Source organism: Balaenoptera ricei, chromosome 15, assembly GCF_028023285.1.
Source record: "Balaenoptera ricei isolate mBalRic1 chromosome 15, mBalRic1.hap2, whole genome shotgun sequence".
Taxonomy (NCBI): Eukaryota; Metazoa; Chordata; class Mammalia; order Artiodactyla; family Balaenopteridae; genus Balaenoptera; species Balaenoptera ricei.
In genome coordinates, this window is record NC_082653.1 from 47,618,619 (window position 1) to 47,636,128 (window position 17,510).

At 52.4% G+C, this 17,510-nt stretch overlaps 2 protein-coding genes across 4 annotated transcripts in view; both read right to left on the reverse strand.

The window, feature by feature from the left end:
- Positions 1 to 7,128: 7,128 nt before the first annotated feature.
- On the reverse strand, positions 7,129 to 8,685 carry INSM1 (INSM transcriptional repressor 1). Its single transcript, XM_059898226.1, has one exon. It carries the CDS (start codon positions 8,683 to 8,685, stop codon positions 7,129 to 7,131), a length of 1,557 nt encoding a protein of 518 aa, XP_059754209.1.
- Positions 8,686 to 16,161: 7,476 nt separating this feature from the next.
- Positions 16,162 to 17,510, reverse strand: part of CFAP61 (cilia and flagella associated protein 61) — a 256,494-nt gene continuing 255,145 nt past the window's right edge. For all 3 annotated transcript variants that reach the window (XM_059898316.1, XM_059898315.1, XM_059898314.1), the window contains one exon: positions 16,162 to 16,619. In XM_059898316.1, coding sequence (XP_059754299.1) covers positions 16,419 to 16,619 — 201 coding nt within the window. In that variant the 3' untranslated portion in view covers positions 16,162 to 16,418. The remainder of the gene's footprint in view (positions 16,620 to 17,510) is intronic.

Sequence of the window (17,510 nt, forward strand, 5' to 3'; positions counted from 1 at the left end):
CTATAAAACCACACGATTTTATTGTCTAGCCCTGAGGCTTGGTAAACTTTTTCTATAAAGGGCCCAATAATAAATATTTTAGGTTTTGTGAGCCATATAATTTCTACGTTCACGACTAAATTCTGCCACTTCGGTATGAAAGTAGCCATAGACAGTAAGTAAGTAAATGCACGTGGCTATGCTCCAATAAAACTTTATTTACAAAATCAGGCTCAGGGCTAGATTTGGCCATGGGCCTTAGTTTGCCAGCCTCTGGTTTAGCCTTTTCTCTTACAATGATAGAGATGGTGAAATACTGCAATGGTGGCAATAATTCTGGATTCTCAGTATAAGCTTAGAAGATAAAATCACAGTTGCTGCAACAAAGAAGGCCAGATGGTATAATATGTGGTTAATTATATTTTGGGTTCTCTTTAATATCGATTATCACATTTTGAAAATACAAAGGGGAAAGTTCATGATTTTCTCTATGGTTAACAGAGCAAAAAGTTTTGGGTATGCAAATCTGAAATCTTAATTATGTAATAAGTGTTTCACTAAAATGATTTAAAATTTTCAGGTGAAAACCTTCAAGAAGATATCAAGGATAATAATAGTGTTCAAAGGATCAATAAAGGTCTTCTTTTAAGAGATGAATGAGAAAAGAGTATGTTCCTTTGTGGTGTAAAATATTTGATGGGCTCTAAGATGATTCTGTTCAGATTTAGACACCCAGAGATGGCAATTCGTCCATCTCCTTTTATGCCTGACAGTTCTCAATTACATCATTTTCATGTACCTTATTCCTGTCGGTTTCTGCCTATCACCTAATAATAACCCCTTTGTAGCTGTATTCTAAAATGGTAAAGACTCATCTTACATAATACAGTAGGACAGATCGCAGTAGAAAAGAATGGCCATCCATTGGTGTTACGAGCTTTTCAACAACAATATTGTACACGTGTGTTTCAGCCCAAGTTCCCCAGGCTTTTCTGTCCTTTGTGTTCAGAGGAAATTCTAGCCTAATTTTCTTTCTCCTGTAGAAAGAGCGTCCTGTGAAGCCTTCCGTGCCCTGACGCCTCCTCTGTCTCCTATCAGATCCCACAGACAATAACATCCTGGCTCACTCGGTCCATCCCGTCACCGTCAGGTGTGACCATCACCTGGCTGTGGTGTTTGAGAAGGGGCATTGCATCGGGGCTCCTATCCTGAACAACAGATGGAGCAGATGTTGTCTTCAAATACAAGGGCCTTCTCTGATGAGTGAAGGAGGAGAGGGGTGGATTCAGGGGGAAGTTTCTGCCGTTACTGTTTCCCCTGGGGCGATGATCAGTCTACTGGTTTAAGCCAAGTGGAGGGAACAGTGAACACCTGGGTTCTGATGAAGGGGAGGCACTACAGGTGAACCATGAATGCAAATGGTGTGGACAAGCTTCTTATAGACGTTGGTGGAAATGCACAGCGTGAGTATGACGTGTGAAGCACTGGATCTCAATAATCATGCCCTTGAATGTGCTCTGACTGGTGGTAAACACTGTACAGGTATCATGTCAGTATGGAGGATCTTCTAAGACCAGTTTATCTCAGGAGTGTGAGCTTGTGCGATGAGCTAAATAAAAAACATGGATATTGATGCTTTGGGTGGAAACGCCACCAGGAAGACCATACAGTCTAGAAATCTTCAAACAAGACAAATATGAACAAGTTTACCCCACAAGCCATCTGCTTACCATATATGCTGCCAGAGGAAGCATGCCTGTCCTCAACATTCCACTTTCCAGATGCGATAGAACAAGCCCACAATAATAAAAAGTGTGTCGCAGACAAACGATGACAGCTGGGGTTTAAGAGATGAAGGGATGTGTATTTGGGTCAGTGAAAATATGGTAACTGACTTCACATCAGATGCTCAAAAATGTTCAGTGATTCTAAGAAGCATATCAGGCCTTCATGATGCCCCAAAACCAGTGGGGAGTGGTCAACGTGGGAGCCAAGGTGTTTCTCTCACGCAACCCTGAGAAATCAGTTCCCCTTCACCAGGAAGGTCCGTCATACCTCCCATCAGGCTCTGTCACTTTCGAGACCCAGTCTGGCTTGTGGTAATTACCCCTGCAGTTCCTCCTAACTGTCCAGAGAAACAGGACACATTTGTCTTTGGAAAATCCTCGAGTGGGAAATTGCCTTGATGACACCAAATCCTGTAGCTGGTTGTTTGCACAAGGCAAGGAGATGCTGATGAATCCACTGGAAGTTATTTAGGTTTCCTTAGCAACCTCAGGAGTTCCCTAGTTCTCCTGGTGAAAAAAGATTTCCCTCTTCCTGGAAATCCTTGGGCAGGTGGGTGCTCTCTTCTCTGGCCCCTTCTTCCTGTGGACTCAAGGTCCCTGGCCTCGCCAGGGAGCCGTGGTCGACTGAGGGGCTGGGGGGGTGGGAGAAAGTGCCAGGACGAGGAGCAGCCCTTCAGAGGGTGGCCTTCTCATCTGGGTGTCTGGGACTACTTCTTTCTCCTAGGGCCACTTGGTGGGGACATTCTTGTGAGTGCTGTGACCAGGCTTCACATCCGAACTGCTCTCTGTGATGCTGACGGGCCTGATAGAGCCGGTCGCCATATTACAATGCAGGAGTGTTGCATATCCCAGCCTTGCCCCATGAGTACGGGTTGTTTGATGCTGCAGGTTGGTCATAAAGACACACGAAGCTTCACCATATAAGATATGTATAACTTGAAGATGATTTGGCTGCTTCTTTCTCCACCCAATGGGATTCTCAGGTTCTTACTTTCAGGTTATATTGCCAAAACATGATTTGGATGTTTCCAGGATTTAGGATTAGAATTCTAAGTGTCTCTGGACCGCCATATTGTACTCCATGGCTTGGTCCCACCTCGGCAGTCCAATGGAACCAACATCCTTGCTTGGTGCTGTTCAGTTGGTCCTCTCACTCTGGCGTGTTTTGCTACCTCGTGGGTCTCTCTCTACAAGTCAGTTTCTTGCTTGATCTTCTCTAAATCCCACAGCATGGGCTTTTAACTGCCAAACACACAGCTTTCTCTAGCCTAGCCACCAAAAGACTGTAACTTAACCTGGCCCTGTAACAGGCTACATGGGTGGCACACACACAGTATGTGTGGATGATAATCTGACCCCATACACTCGGGTCTATTTGGCAGAAAACTTCTCCACAAGACCAAAACGTCCCTTCTGCAAAAAGATAGCAAGTTCTGCTCAAAGCCTGCCTGCCACAGGCCAGTGGGTTTATAACTAATCCTAAATACCATAGGACACTTTCCCCGGATGGAGCTTTTCTCCTACCTGCTCCCTTTGGGATCCCGACTGCCTTTCCTCTCACAGCCTAGGAAGTCCTCTCCAGTGTCTCACCGTGTCTCCCAGAAGCCCATTCCCTCTGGTTTAGAGATGAGGAGACAGGCCTGCAGGAAGCCCTGGAGTTGCCCAAGCTGCTTCTAGACCTTTCCCTTCCTCAAGATATTTGGTGAGTGAAGAATTCCTATGAAGTCATATAGGACTGTTAAGAGATTCTTCTGCTTCCTTAGACTTGGAGACGTTGTGGATGGCTGTGGAATGAAGTCCAAGGGGATGGAGGGGTGGCTGGTGGAAGGAGACGGCTGCCCCAGGGAGCCTCCTGCAGAGCAATGGTGGCACGTGAGGACCGGGCCCCTCACCGGCAGCCTCTGGGCGCAGACACGCTAGGCAAGAGGAGCCCGGTGACTGGCATTGCCCGGCCCAACCTTGTGCACCCAGGTCTCTGCAGGGCACCCCAGTATACCCACTTGTGCCACCGAGGGGCCAGATTGCAGCCAGCCTCCAGCCTTGTTCTGCTCTGCACCACGACGCTGTCACCATGCGCAGCTGTTCAGGTTGGGCCTCGCTCCACGTGCTCACAAGTCACCCTGGCGCGGCTGCCTCCACCGTGTGACCTGGGCTCCCAGAATGAAGCCAAAGGGCCCAGGGATCACCTGTAGTGATGGTGCTACACGGAAGGAACAACGCCCCCCAGGGTAGGCCTCGGACCCCGCCCCCCTTGCCCAGGCTGAACTCAGTGCAAAACGGCCCCGCGTGGCCGGTCTCCACCCCGTGGGCATCCAAGTTTGGAGCAGCCTCAGACGCAGGGGAATGTCCTCCGCATCCTTTGCACACTTGTGAAGAAGGTGGGTGCATTTCCACTTGATAGTTTATAATAGGAGCTCTTGGGAACTTATTATCCAGGGAGGGAGAAAAAAAGAGAGAGAGAATCTGATTTCTTTCCTGTGGAATATTCTGCTGACTCACATTGCATTACTTTGAAACAAATTGACCAAGGTTTTCTATTTCTTCTATACTTTTTAGTCACCTTCAATGTGCTCCCTTCACTATATGATTTCACTTAGTATCTCACATAAATGAAATTTTGGTTTCTTTTTGAGAAAAGGTATATTTGGTCAATCGAAATAAATTTCCACAGGGGATGAAAGAGCACATTTGCAAACAACCAAATGTTATTGACCATCATGAAGATGGACATTAGGGTTTACGATTTATGATTATGGACAAGAAAAAGTAAGCCAAACATAGATGCCAAGACGACATCCCTGCAGGCCAACCACCAGGTTTTTAAGGATACTTTTTATTGGCATAGAGCATACCGTTGACCCTCAGGATGCAGGATCTTTTATTGTGAGGTGTAATTCAGAGAGAACCTTTTAAAAGTCTCACATTATTGTTGCTTAGAGGGAGCAATCATCAGGCCACAAATCTGAATTCTTCTTTGTTTCATTCCAACTTTTCAGGATGTTATAAACACAGCTTTGTCCCTATGCTTTCATGTTGTGCTGCACCAAGCTTCTGTCTTCTTGTATTTTTCAAACTGGTAAATAATAAGAGTAATAAGAGGAGGGGCAGTTTGTCCTGGAGGCAACTTACCTGTGCTGGCTGCTCCTTTATTGTTATTGAGTCTATTTCAAGACCCTCACAAAGGCAGGAATACTCCACCATCCTGACAGCTGAGCCTTTTAGTAAACCCTTTCCCACATAAAACTTTAGGCTCAAAATCGGAAAATAATCTCTTTCGTCACATTTTCCTTCCTAGTTTCTCACGTACTGCCCTTCCCACCATCACGCCAGCTACACCTTTTGGAAATGCAGCTCCTACTGTACAGATTTCTAAAATCCCTTTGCTGGGCAAATCTTAAGATTTAGTGTGCCACAGGAGAAAAGCAGCAAACACACACCAGGAAGGGAAGGGTGTGCACAATTGTGATGTTTAGCTCGGCTCCGTGATCAAGTGTTTCAAAGGCAGAGGAAAACAACTCAAAATATTAACTGGTGAGTGTCAGGATTGTTCTTCAAAGAGCTTTGTGACACATAACGGAAGACACTGTAATTACCGTTATTAAATTTAATACCCCAAACAGATGGTGTTCCAGTTTTTTCCCCAAAAATGGACTGCTACCTGATTGGAAAATTATTTCTGAGCCCTTACCCCAAACCCAGTTGCTTAACTTCTGTTGCATCCAAATGAGAATTGGTCTGCTTCCCTTATTTTGAAAATCCGACCATAAAATTGTTTCTACTTTCTCCTAGTTGTTACTTAAGGATCAGAAATTACCCATTTTACTTGAGGAATTACGGTTACACTGAGCCCAAACTGTCAGGAAATGAAGGATCTGCTAAATTAAAGTGGTGTTCTTATATCCCCTTGATTAAAAGGATAGGTTTGTGTGGACATTTATCTAGATTTCTCTGAAAAAGATCTGCACAGCTTCCCTTCTAACCCCCACCTTCCAGTACATTCCTAAGGACCCCTAACAAGCCTTTGGCTCCAGTTTAGCTGTTTTGAGCCTATACCCTTGAAGTGCCAGAAGGGCAGAATCTGGCAGCTCAGGCTCAGCTCTAAAAATCCACGATCCTAGTGATGGTGGTGGGTTTTCTTAATAAACAATAGACACACATTTAAGAAATCATTGGAAGCTCTATTTTAAATCCTTGTGGAAACCACATGATGCAGAAATAAGTCCACCTTACTTTGACTTTGAAAATATTTTATTTGAATAGTAAATAGTTATACAGTTGAAACAGTTCTATTGAAGCTTTCTATAAATAGCTAACAATTAAGAAAATAATGTATGTAGAAAAGAGATTGCATTTAAAAGTAAGAGCTGTCGTTTGTACGAGGGCCCTGGGGGCGCTCCAAGCAGAATAAAATGGTAGGTTGTCTGTAATTCGCTCAGATAGGTATAAAAGTTAAAACTTTTAACAGATCCCTTTAGAAAAAGGCTCTCTTCTAAAATGCACAGTGAAATGTCAAGAGTGGCGGGGGGGGGGCGGGAAGCGCACCAAAAAAAATCTGCAATCAAATAATATCATAATCTTCATAATTAATATAAATAAATAAAGAATAAATAACAATTACTCATAAATCAACATATACATTTAGAGGGAACTCATATAGTCCTACCTCAACAAAGATGATCAAACCGAAAAGTCTTACGTGAAATATTGAGGCAGTTTCTACAGCATCTTCTGAAAATTCCCTTCCCTCCCCCCCCAAAACAATCCCAAACAGACAACAGTTCAAGGCATTTGTGGCTAGACTAAAGAAAACTCTTTTTTAAGCAATTTGATTTGTTCACATACAAAAAGGTAAAGCCAGACTCCAGCAGTTCACAAGCCATAATAAAGCTAATCGTGTGGGAAGTTCAATTTACAGCCTGTGAAATATAAAGGCATTTATTCCTCAAGATTCACCCAAAACAACCCGTACGCTACATACATAGAGAGCAGAGATTGGTAGGCGAGAGCAAACCGCGTTTCTAGACCATGAACACAGAGAATACTAGCAAGAAAAACATCTCCCCTCCAAGGGGAGGCTTCCAACCACGAGACAAACGCGTACAGCTTTTCTCCCTTGTACAGAAAGAGACTGGCTCCTGTTGCGCCATGGGGGGGGAAAGGGACACAACGCAAAGGGGGCGAGGGGTCCAAAAGGAGTCACAACGAGAGGATCGGGGTTACCGTCACGCTACACCGAGAGAAGCGGAGACGACACTTTCACCGGGGGTGGGTGCCCCTGGCGCGGACGCGGGGTCGGGGCGCGCTCTCTTCGTGGGTCTCCAAGCGAAGGCACGGTTCGGGGGGCCGGGGTGGAGGGCGCGCTCTAGCAGGCCGGACGCACGGGCACCTGCAGGAGGATCACTTGTCTGTTCTCGGATGGGTGGCACTTGTTGATGTGCCGCGTGAGGCCGGGCGAGCTGTAGAAGGTGGCCGGGCAGTACTTGCAGGGGAACACCTGGGCGGCGTGCAGCAGGCGCAGGTGGCGCTCCTGGGCGCCCTTGCTGGGGAATGTCTCCCCGCACACTGGGCACAGGTGGCACTCGGCGGACGCACTCAGGCCCAGCACGCCGGCCGCCTCGCCGTCGCCGGCCGCCTCCTGGGGCGCCTTCTCGTCGGGCCCGGGGTACAAGGCCAGTAGGTCCTCGGCGGGGGGCGCCGGCGGCGCGCCCTTGGCTTGCAGCGCCTGGTGGTGCGCCAGCAGGTGCTTGCGCAGATAGGCCTGGCGGCGGAACTTCTTGGCGCAGTGGTGGCACTCGTAGAGCCCGTCCTCCGAGCCCGACTCGGACACGCCGCCGGGGCTCGGCGTGTCGCGGTCGCTGCCGCCGCCGCCCGTCGCCTCCCGCGCCTCAGCCCTGGCAGCGGTTTCGGGCTCGGACGCGCGGGCGGCGGCGGGCGCAGGCCGCGGTTTGTGCCAGCGGCGGTGCGAGGCCAGGTTGGCCGGGCAGCTGAAGACCTTGGCGCACTCGGGGCAGCGGTACTCCACGCGCACGATGCGCGAGCACTTGTGCTGCGCCAGCGCAAACGGGTCGGCGTACTCCTCCTTGCAGAGCTGGCAGATGAACTCGCCCAGCGGCCGCGCCGCGCTCCCCGCGCGGCCCCGCGGCGCCTCCACCGGGCCTTCCTTGATCTTGAGCCCCAGCACGGGCGACGTGGTCACCTCGTCCTCGAAGTGCAGCTTGCGGATGGCTTTGGGCTTCTTGGCGCCTGGGGCCTTGGCTACCTTGGCGGGCGGCTCGGCGGCGGCGGCGGCGGCGGCGGCGGGGGGCGCGGGTCGCTTGCCTGGGGGCCGCAGGGAGGCGGCGGGGGGTAGCGGGGGGCCGGGCCCCGGGCCGCGGGCCGCCTCGGCGCCCGCGGAGAACGCCGTGCCCATCTTGAGCTCGGCGGGCGCGAAGAGCAGCGGGTCGCCGCCGCAGGTGCCGCCGCCGCCCGCGCCATTGGCCCCGCCGCCGCCGCCTCCTCCAACGAGCAGCGCGGCGGGCGTGGGGAAGGACTCGGCCGAGACGGGCGAGCCGAGGTTGAAGCTGCGCTCGAAGTACTTGTGCTTCTCGTGCTCGCGGCTCACGGGCCGCGTGGGGCTGTAGAGCGGCGCGGGGTGCGCGGCCTCGGGGTTGCCGAAGTGCGCGGCCCGCGGCCCTGGCGGGGGTGGCGGCGGGCCCGGCGCGCAGGCGAGCGCGGCGGCGAGCGCCGCATGGGCGCGCTCGGCGGGCGGCGGCGGCGGCGGCAGAGGGCCCGGCCCGGGGCTCGGCGCCGGGGGCGAGGCGCGGGCTCCCCCGCAGCCCGGCGAGAGCAGCAGCGCGCGGTCGCCGTCCTCGCCACCGCGGACCCGGTAGGACACGGGCGTGGACTTCTTGCTGCGCTTCACCAGGAAGCCGCGGGGCATGTTGGCGCGGCGCGAGGGCGAGGCGCTGGCTCGGTCCCACCTTCGCGCTCGGCCCTGGCGGCCCTCAGTGCCCCCGACCCATGGCCCGGGCGCGACGGCGACGGCGGCGGCTCCGCCCGGCTCTGCGCCCTGCACGCGCGTCCCTGTCCCCGGGCCCGGGAGCCGCTCCCTTTTAACTGGGGGAGGGGGCCATTGTTCTCGCCTCCCGCTTCCCCCGGAGCCAATCAGCGCGCCCGCAGCTCCTCCGCCCGGTCGGGTTGGGAGGGCGACGCGGCGGCCAAGAGGGGGCCGGGACTCGGGGGTCGCCCGGTAGGTGCGGCAGATGTACCTGAGGCCGCGGGGCCCCCGCGCGCGCCTCGCCGCCGCCCCGCCCGGCGCCACCGCCCCGCCCGGCCCAGGCACACGCCCGGCCCCGCCTCCCTTCACGGTCTGCTGCTCCTCTATGGGGAGGCGCACGTGCCTGGGCTTTGTGTCTCTCCTCCCGGGGGCGCGGAGCCGCCAAATGGGCCCGTCCATCAGCACGACAATGCTCGCCCCCCTCCCGTGCTGGGATTACCCGCGGGTCGCGAGCAAAATAGCAACAAAGGAGCAGAATGGCCCCAAATATGTCAGGAGGGTTCAATCCGCGAGCCGAAGCGGAGGGGGAAGTCGTGCTCGCTGATTGGGTAGGGGCGGCGGTGGGCAGCAGCAGGCGCGGGGGAGATCTGAGCTAGGCGGCCGGGGCGGGAGAGGGGTTGGGGGAGGCGCAGGAACTCCTCCTGGTGTTTGGGAAATAATCCGGAATCGAAAATAGCTGTAAAGCCCGGGCCTCGGACCGATGGGCCGGGGGACCCAGGCTCTAAGCGAAAATGGGACCCTGGAGTTCCAAGTTTGGGTGGAGGGTCTGGCCTTCTGGCTGCAGCTGAGGGCGATGTTTGTGTCCGCAGCTGAGGGCGATGTTTGTGTCCGCAGCCGCCGCGCACTCTCGGGCCTCGGGAAGGTTTCTCTCGAGTTTGAGAAACAGTTGGCACCTCACTTCTTCAATCGCCAGCAGACGCAGCGCTGGATGGGGGAGGGGGCAGGCTGGGCTGTGTTCCAAAAACCTTGAATTTCTGAACAACTTTTTTTTTTTTTTAAGTTCCCGGAGGCTCCGGGATTGGCATCGTTGGAGGGGCCTGGTCCAGGCTGCTCGGAGCCTCCGCGTCGCCCAGGGCCAGGTTGATTCGGGTGGACTTGGCCAAAGCCCGAAACGCGCGGCCAGCCGCGTGCGCCCCAGTGAAGTTGGTTTCCGCTCTCCTTGCGCGGCCTCATGCATTTTCATTCCGAGCGGGCATTTTGTCTGTCGGTTGACATCAGATGCTAAATCAAGGGCTCCAATCAAGGCGCTGCGGAATAAAGGGGCCGCCTGTCTGGGCGCGGGGCCCCCCGGAGCCGTGCCCCCTTCACCTTTGTGAAGGAAATTAACCTCCCGCTATTGAGCGCCGGTCGCGGCCAATCTGGACTCAAAAGAGGCGCGTGCTGCCGGCCGGGGGGAGAGGGGGGCAATCTGTCCTCTGAGGCAGGCTGCGGCCTCGGAGAGGACAGGCCGCCTCCCCCCGCCCCCCCCCCGGTGCCACCAGGAAAAAACAACAGTGAAAATCCACCCCCCCAGCCCCGCCACCCCGATTGGACCCCAGACCGGGCCCTTTGCCTCCAACCTCTTCCCAGCCCTGCCCCAAGGAAACACAAAAGGCAGAATCTCCGGGGGACGGGGGCAGAACCCCAAGGGTGCGTAGTGGCCCTGATCGCCCATCACTAGGGAACAAATTGCAAAACCACAGAAAATGTCAAATGTTGTGAAGAAAATGTCACTTTATTGAAAGATAAGGAAATGGACACTTTTCTGAAAAGCTCTGTGCTCTCAGATAGACTTTGCTGAGTTTTGCTTACGTTTGATTCCACTGAAGGTATTTCATTGTTTTGGATTTTCCCTGTGAAAATACCCTGGTGTGGAAATGAAAGATTAAAAAAAAAAAAAAAGAGTCCACATGAGTAATAAGTTGTAATGGGGACAGTTGTTAGAATTAGTTAATCAAGGGGTTAATCAAGTTGACTAATCAAGGGGAAAATATTTGGTGATTTTATGTTTGTAATTTCTTTTTAAACTCACAGACTGAAAAGAGAAGAATACACATAATGGAATATATTTTGAAAACTCTCATCCTCGTTTTAAAAATGCTAACTACGATGAATGCTAGTCCTGAAAAAAGTTAGAAATTCTAAAATGAGTTTATCTAAAATTTATATATATCTTTCAGTCTAAAAGTAACTGATGTTATTTCCTTGCTCTTTTGAGCGCTGATTGATACTGCTGATGAAATTAGAAGTGGGAAAGGGATTCCGGGACAGCTTTGGCCAATTTTATTTTCTAATCACGAATCCCATCTGGATTGTGGAATAATAGGGCGGGGGCTCAGCCCGCCATCCCCAACTGACGGCGGGGTATTTGGTCTTACATGTGTAACACTCCTTTCATTCAACAGATAACAGGGAGAGTTAGTCACCTTGTGAATCCTTTAAAAATAACAACACCCATAATTGTAAAGAGGGCGGGGGTGGGAGGCAAAAAACAAAACAGAACAAAACAAAACCCCTGCCTGAATGCAGCGAATTCAAACAGGGCTCTGAATTAAGCCAAGAGAATCTATTGAACACTACTGAAATACTGAGATTCAATGGATCCATTTCTTTTTCTTTGTGGTTTCTAGTTTTGCCAGCGAAAATGAAATCTGCTTTCAGACAGGTACCGTCAAAACAAATGGAAACTTGAAAGGTCCGAGTATTAGAAACTAATTTCATAACCCAGGGCTGAGGAAGAATTAGGCTGCGCTCACGCACACACCGGCAACCTCCAAGGACGTGCACCCTTGCACCCGGCCGTGGGTTTGCGTCTTCTGCGTGATTTTATTTCTCAGAACCTGCCCGCCCGCGGGCATTTGGACAGTGAGTCCAGATATTTGCCTTCCTCTTGGAAGAGAGCGAAGCGCTACCACGCGGCGCCGCGGTGGCGGGCCTTTGCGCACTGCGATTCCGGATAGGGGCCGCGTGGAGCTGGGCTGGGGAAAACACTGAGCGCTGACTTGCCCCCTCCTGGGGAGTTTCACGGGAGGAGGCGAGCAAAGGGATCCCAGGCAGGGTCCCGAAGTGTCCTTCCCAGGCCCCAAGCGACTCCTCCCCTTTCTGTGGGGTCCTGGCCGGCGCTTGGGAAAAATCCAGAGGCCTCTTCGCCTCTCGTCCTTGCGGACCCCGCGGTGGGTTCTTCCTCTGACCGCTGCAGAGCTGGAGGCCGCGGCCGCTCTAAGCTCTCCTGTCCTGGAGTCCTCGGTTGCCGTCGGGGAACGCAGTGGGGCTCACTGTGACCCCCGGCTCCCGAGTTTAGCGTCAGGGAGTTGCTGGAAGCGCAAAGCTTGGAGATAAGCGCTAGAGCGAGGAATTTCGGCCCAGGAATTGCCCTGTGGGATGTCGCCGGGACTCGGCAGCCCCTAAGCTCCTAAGAGGAGAGGACGGGAGGGTCCGCAGTCTCACCCCGCGGCGCGCGGCGCGTTTGGAGACGCTCGGGAGGCGCGAGAGGGAGTGGTCAGCGCCCCCAGCGCCGTCCCGGGCCGGCTGCGGACGCCTCTACCGGATTCGCAGAGGCCCTCCCGGCCCGCGAGCCACGGCCGGGCCTGGACCGCGCGTTCCAGGCGCAGAGCCCGCCGTCAGGTGCCGGAGGGGCCCAGCTCCCCGTGCGCCGCGCGCGCCGGCCCGAGCCGGAGAGGCTTTGTGTTTGCAGGAATGAGGGGCGGCCGTGTCTGGCCCCGGGGCACGCGAGAGCCACGCGCAGCCCGCTGCCTCCCCGCCGTCCCGCTCCGGCCTCCAGGCACCTTCCGGGCCCCCGCCGGCGGGCCGTCGCCTTTGTTCGGCACATTAGCATAAAGCTGCCATGGATCTCCCGTTTAAATAATTCCACACAAAAGGAGAGCGCATGAAAGAGGGCGGACGAGGGCGAATCCGCGAGGCTGCGCCGTCCGCCGGGCGCGGGGAGGGACCGCGCTCCAGCAGTTCCCTCCCCTCGAGTTTCAAGTGCCCCCGGCAATCTGCCGCGCGCCCATTATTCGCCGGGACCCACGGGGTGGCCGGCCGCCCCTTTCATCCTCCCGAGTGTGCCGTCGGGCCTCCGCACGCTCGTTGAAGTGCCCTCGGGGCTGTTTGTTTTCGCCTCGGGTGGGACTGTCGCGGGCCGGGCAGGGGAGGCGGGCCGGACGGTCCCCGGGCCGGGCGACGGGAAGGGCGATGTTGGCCAAAGCGGGCGAAGGAGAAGCCAGGAAGTGTGGGAAAGTCCTAAGCAGAGGATGAGGCCGGGAAGAGCTGGGAGGGCACCGAGCGGAGCGGGAGGGCCCCGAGCGTGGGGCGCGCAGGGGGCGGCTCCCACCTGTGAGGGGCGGCCCGGCTCCCCGCTCGCCCCAGTCTCAGGAAAGGCAGCGACGAAACCCCAGCAAAATTAACCAGAAAGGCCACGGCGACTCCGAACGTCCCCAGTCCTCGCCCGCCCCGGGGGGCCGACCGAGAGGCAGCCAGGCGCCCGGGGGCCTGGAGGGGCGCGCTGTCCGCCTGGGCCTCTGTCCGCCCCCCCCCCCCCCACCCTCTGTCCGTCCTGCTGCTGCTATTGGGTTTAGGTGTCCGTGTTCCTCCTCTCGCCCTCCTTCTCTGGCCTCCCCGCCTCCTTCTCTCTCCCACCTTCCCTCCCCCACCCCTCCTCTCCTCCTTCCCGGGCGCTCCCTTCTTTCTCCCCTGACCGTCTCTGCCCACCCCGTCCCACTTCTCCCTCTCTCTTCGCATGTTTCACTCCCCCATCTCTCTCCTGCTCACGGTCTCGCCCACCCCCGACCCTTTCCCCCTCGGGCTGTCCCTCTCATTCTTTTCCCTGGTCTCCCTCCCTGCCCCCCATCACCTCGTCTCCCCTCCCCTCTCTCCCCGTCCACCCTCTCTCCTTCAGGGTCTCCCTCTCTCCCCTCCCCTCCCCTCCCTCCCCCTCCCTCCCTCTCCTCCCTCCCCCTCCCTCCCTCTCCTCCCGCTCCTCTCCCCCTCTGGCTCTCCCCACTCCCCGCAGGCCAACGTGTGTTATTTTATTTGTCTAGAGAGAGCCTATTTGTTCAGTGATGTGTGGCCTCCTGGCCGCCTGCTTTAATGGGGGACGCGGAGGCTGGTTTCTGCGAGTATTAGCATACAGCTGTCGCTCCGCCCGGCCCGGCGCGCACTGTATCCCAGCCTTATCATCACCTCTTCTCTCAACCAGAAAACAATCAACAGCTCCTCGCTCACGACGACTTTCGAGCCCCTCTCCCTGCTCCTTGGCTAACACTCAGCCGTGCACCCGTGTGCGCGCGCGCTCTCTCTCACGCGCAGACACACACACACACACACACACACACACACACACACACCCTCTTCTGAGGGGAAATATTGATTGGCTGGCTTCACATTTTCTCCTCCGTACAGTGTTCTCTTTCCTCTCCCACATCATCTTCTCTTTTTCTCTCGCCTTCCTGGGATATTTCGGTGGCGTCTCAGGAGCCATTTTGGGGAAGGATGTGGCCACGTGCTAGTAAAAACCGACTTATATCAGAAGATCATTAGAGACAACTGTGAGGCATGGTTGTTACATGTGATTTGGGGGGAATACAACGTGGGAAATTTAACTTTGGTGGTTTCCTGTCAGAAAGATTGGGCTTAGAGTTCAAGACTCCCTGCTGAGCAGCACGCTGAAATGCCTGGGGACTTCCTGCCACTCATGTCTCTTACAGAAGCCATGCCAGGGCTCCCCAAGAGAAGTCCAAATCTTGGTCTTTCTGAAGCCCTTTCTTCTGCCAGGATTCATCATCATTGAGGAATAAATATCTTTATTTTCCTAAAGCCCTTAAAACAGCCAGTTTCAAGCTATGATCAACGACTCTTGGGTTCGTCTCTTATTAGAAAAGTGGTTCCTTAGTGACAAAATGCTTGTCTGCACATATATGCTAAAATTCCTGCCTAGATTCAGGAAACGACTCACTTTCTGAATATAGAGCAATGATCAGTAACTTCCTCCAATACACTATGTAGACTAAATTATATTCTAGACATTTTCAAATCTGCCATGATACTTATGGGGGCCCAAGACTACTTTTAAAAAGGCAGCAAAGGAAAACTTACTGTAAAGTGTATGCATGATTTGATATTAAGGTTGGCACTATCATATGGCGTCACTTTTATGTGACCAGAAGCTTTTTAATGGTAGTACTTAGTCACAGAAGTCATTACTGTTGATCCTCTAACTGGTTGTACTGTTAATCTCCACCCAAGGTCCCAGGGCCTGTCACAGAAACTCACTCCATTTGCTGATGAATTTAATCCAGGGCCTCTCAGAGGAAGGGGGTGGGGGAAGGAGAGTTTCTTGAGCTAACTCATTTGCAGGCCCTGAAATATGGTTCCATGTGTGTTGGGCTTGCAGTTTGAAGAGGGGACCAGTAGCAATTGTTCTCCACAAGAGTTACACAGTTTGTACCATATGGTGGGAGCTGGGCCCTCCTTCTGAATGACCCATGTGCTTGTGTAAAACATACGTGTGCAGGAATTAATGGAGTTTATTGCTTGCTTTTGCCTGCCTTAGAAAATCAGAGTCTAGTGTTCCAAAACCGTTTTATTCTTGAGAGGTATCAGTTTGTTAATGGGTGGGTAATTCTGTAATGCCAACTATAACATCCTCCAAATTACCGTGTAGTCATTGTAATTAAGCCAACTTTTGCTAAATATTAACATAAATGCCAAAAAAAAAAAAAAAAAAGGAACGAAAACTGTAATTCTGTCCATGAAAGCCAGTTTTAAGCCCTACTGGTCAAAAATTCAGACACAAACTGTGTCACACTATCTGCTTAAAAGAGATTTAAATAAATGAGGACAGTCTTATGTGTTGTTCCTGAATCCATATTTTGTGCTAGGCACTTAATTTGCTTTATTTACAAGAAAGAGGGCTACTGACCCACATTACAGGTGACAGGTGCCAGAGGGGGCCGATGCAAAGCAACAGCGCTTAGGGTCAAAGGAAATGACCTAGATTAATTTCCCACCACCGTTTTCTAGTCTAAAACCTGTGTGTGAACCTGAGTTGATCTTCCAGTTTTTCGGTGCATTTATGCTCCTGATCTGGAACAGGAAGTAGAAATACAGGGGCCGTGAGAGCAGCCTCCTCGTTTCAAGAGTTCCTGTAAACTTGTCTGTGCAATCAGTCCTTCTGATGTTAAATTACAGAGATAATTTCCTGTCATCTGTTTTACTCATTTTCCATGCTGGGCACACGATTTTCTTTTTTTATCGCCCACGAGTATGACCGGGTAAACATGTAAAGGACTAACAGCGTTGGCGGCAGGGCTTTTCAGGAAATCAAACAGAACCACGCCCAAGGTAAGAAACAAGTTTAACACAGTACGCTCTCATTTTATTGCTAAAATGGGTTATTCTGCCCAGGAACACGCCTGGTGTTGGTAAAGCTTCTCCCTGCCCCAGAATCGAGGCGCACCGCCGTGCGCCACCTACTGGGACGATAGGAAACCACAGGCATCGGTGGACACGGAAAAGAAAGGACGGAACCACGAAGGTGCCTGGCGGTTCAGCCAGGCTTCAGAGAGGTTTCCTGCTTCTACGGAGCACTTCCCGGAACGACACGTGTGGAAAGAATCAAGTGGAGGCCGTGGCCACCGCTAAATGATGCCCGGCCACGCGTACATGGGCAGGTGGTAATGATTATAGCGCAGATAGTCAAGGATGCTCTTCTCCACCAGAGGCCTGTAGATGGTTTCCTGGAAAACTCTTTTGAGGTAATTCTTGGGCTTCTCGGGCAGGTTAATTTCCTCATCTTCGATCTGACGGGCTAACTCTTCTATGGAAGGAAGGTTTTCCTCCTGGAAAATACGGTAAGAGGCCAGATACTGAAATTACTTGGGCTTAGCTCCACAGTAAGAGGGCAGTTTCACTAGAACTCCCCAGGGTTGGTCTTTTTTTTTTTTTCTAGATTTAAAAAAAATTTTTTTTAAACTGTGGCAAAACACACATAGCATAAAAGTTACCACTTTAACCATTTTTAAGTGTAAGATTCAAAGGTGTTAGGGGCTTTCACGTTGTCAGCCATCACCACCATCATCTCCAGAATGTCCACATCCTCCCAAATTGTAACTCTTTAATTTAACCCCCGACTCCCCATCCCTCTCCTCCCAGACTCTGGCGACCACCCTTCTCCTTTCTCTATGACTTGACTTTAGGCATCTCGTGTAAATGGAATCAAACACTATTATTTTTTTGTGACTGTCTTACTTCACGTAGCATAATGTCTTCAAGGTTCAGCAAGGGTAGTAATTTTAAGCTCTTAGTTTTAAGCTCTTAATATACAGATAGAAAAGATCTGTATATCAGGCTTGTTTTAAAAATAAGAAAGGAGGTGATTAAAGATTTTTACATGAAAACTCCTAGATGGTTACTTTACTTGGTGACAGTCCCCAAGAAATGGGATTTTTAAAGCCCTGGAATAAATTCTGAGTAAAGGCAAATTTCGTTGATATCTTTAAAGATGGGGCTCAGAGGGAATAAAGTTATTTGAAGTTGAGAAGCATATGCTGTGCATGTTTACAATACAGTAGAGATTTTTCCAACATTTTATTATATAAAATAAAAGGATTCAAACACAGAGGCAAGTTGACAGAAGGGTGCGCTTGGCACCTGCATACACACTACCTGCTTTCTACGGCTACCATACTTGCTTCATCACCTACCTGCCCATCTATAGGAGGGTTGTTATA

What these genes read in the sequence shown, in the direction of transcription:
- INSM1 (XM_059898226.1), bottom strand. Translation starts at nt 8,685, where the DNA reads ATGCCCCGCGGCTTCCTGGTGAAGCGCAGCAAGAAGTCCACGCCCGTG.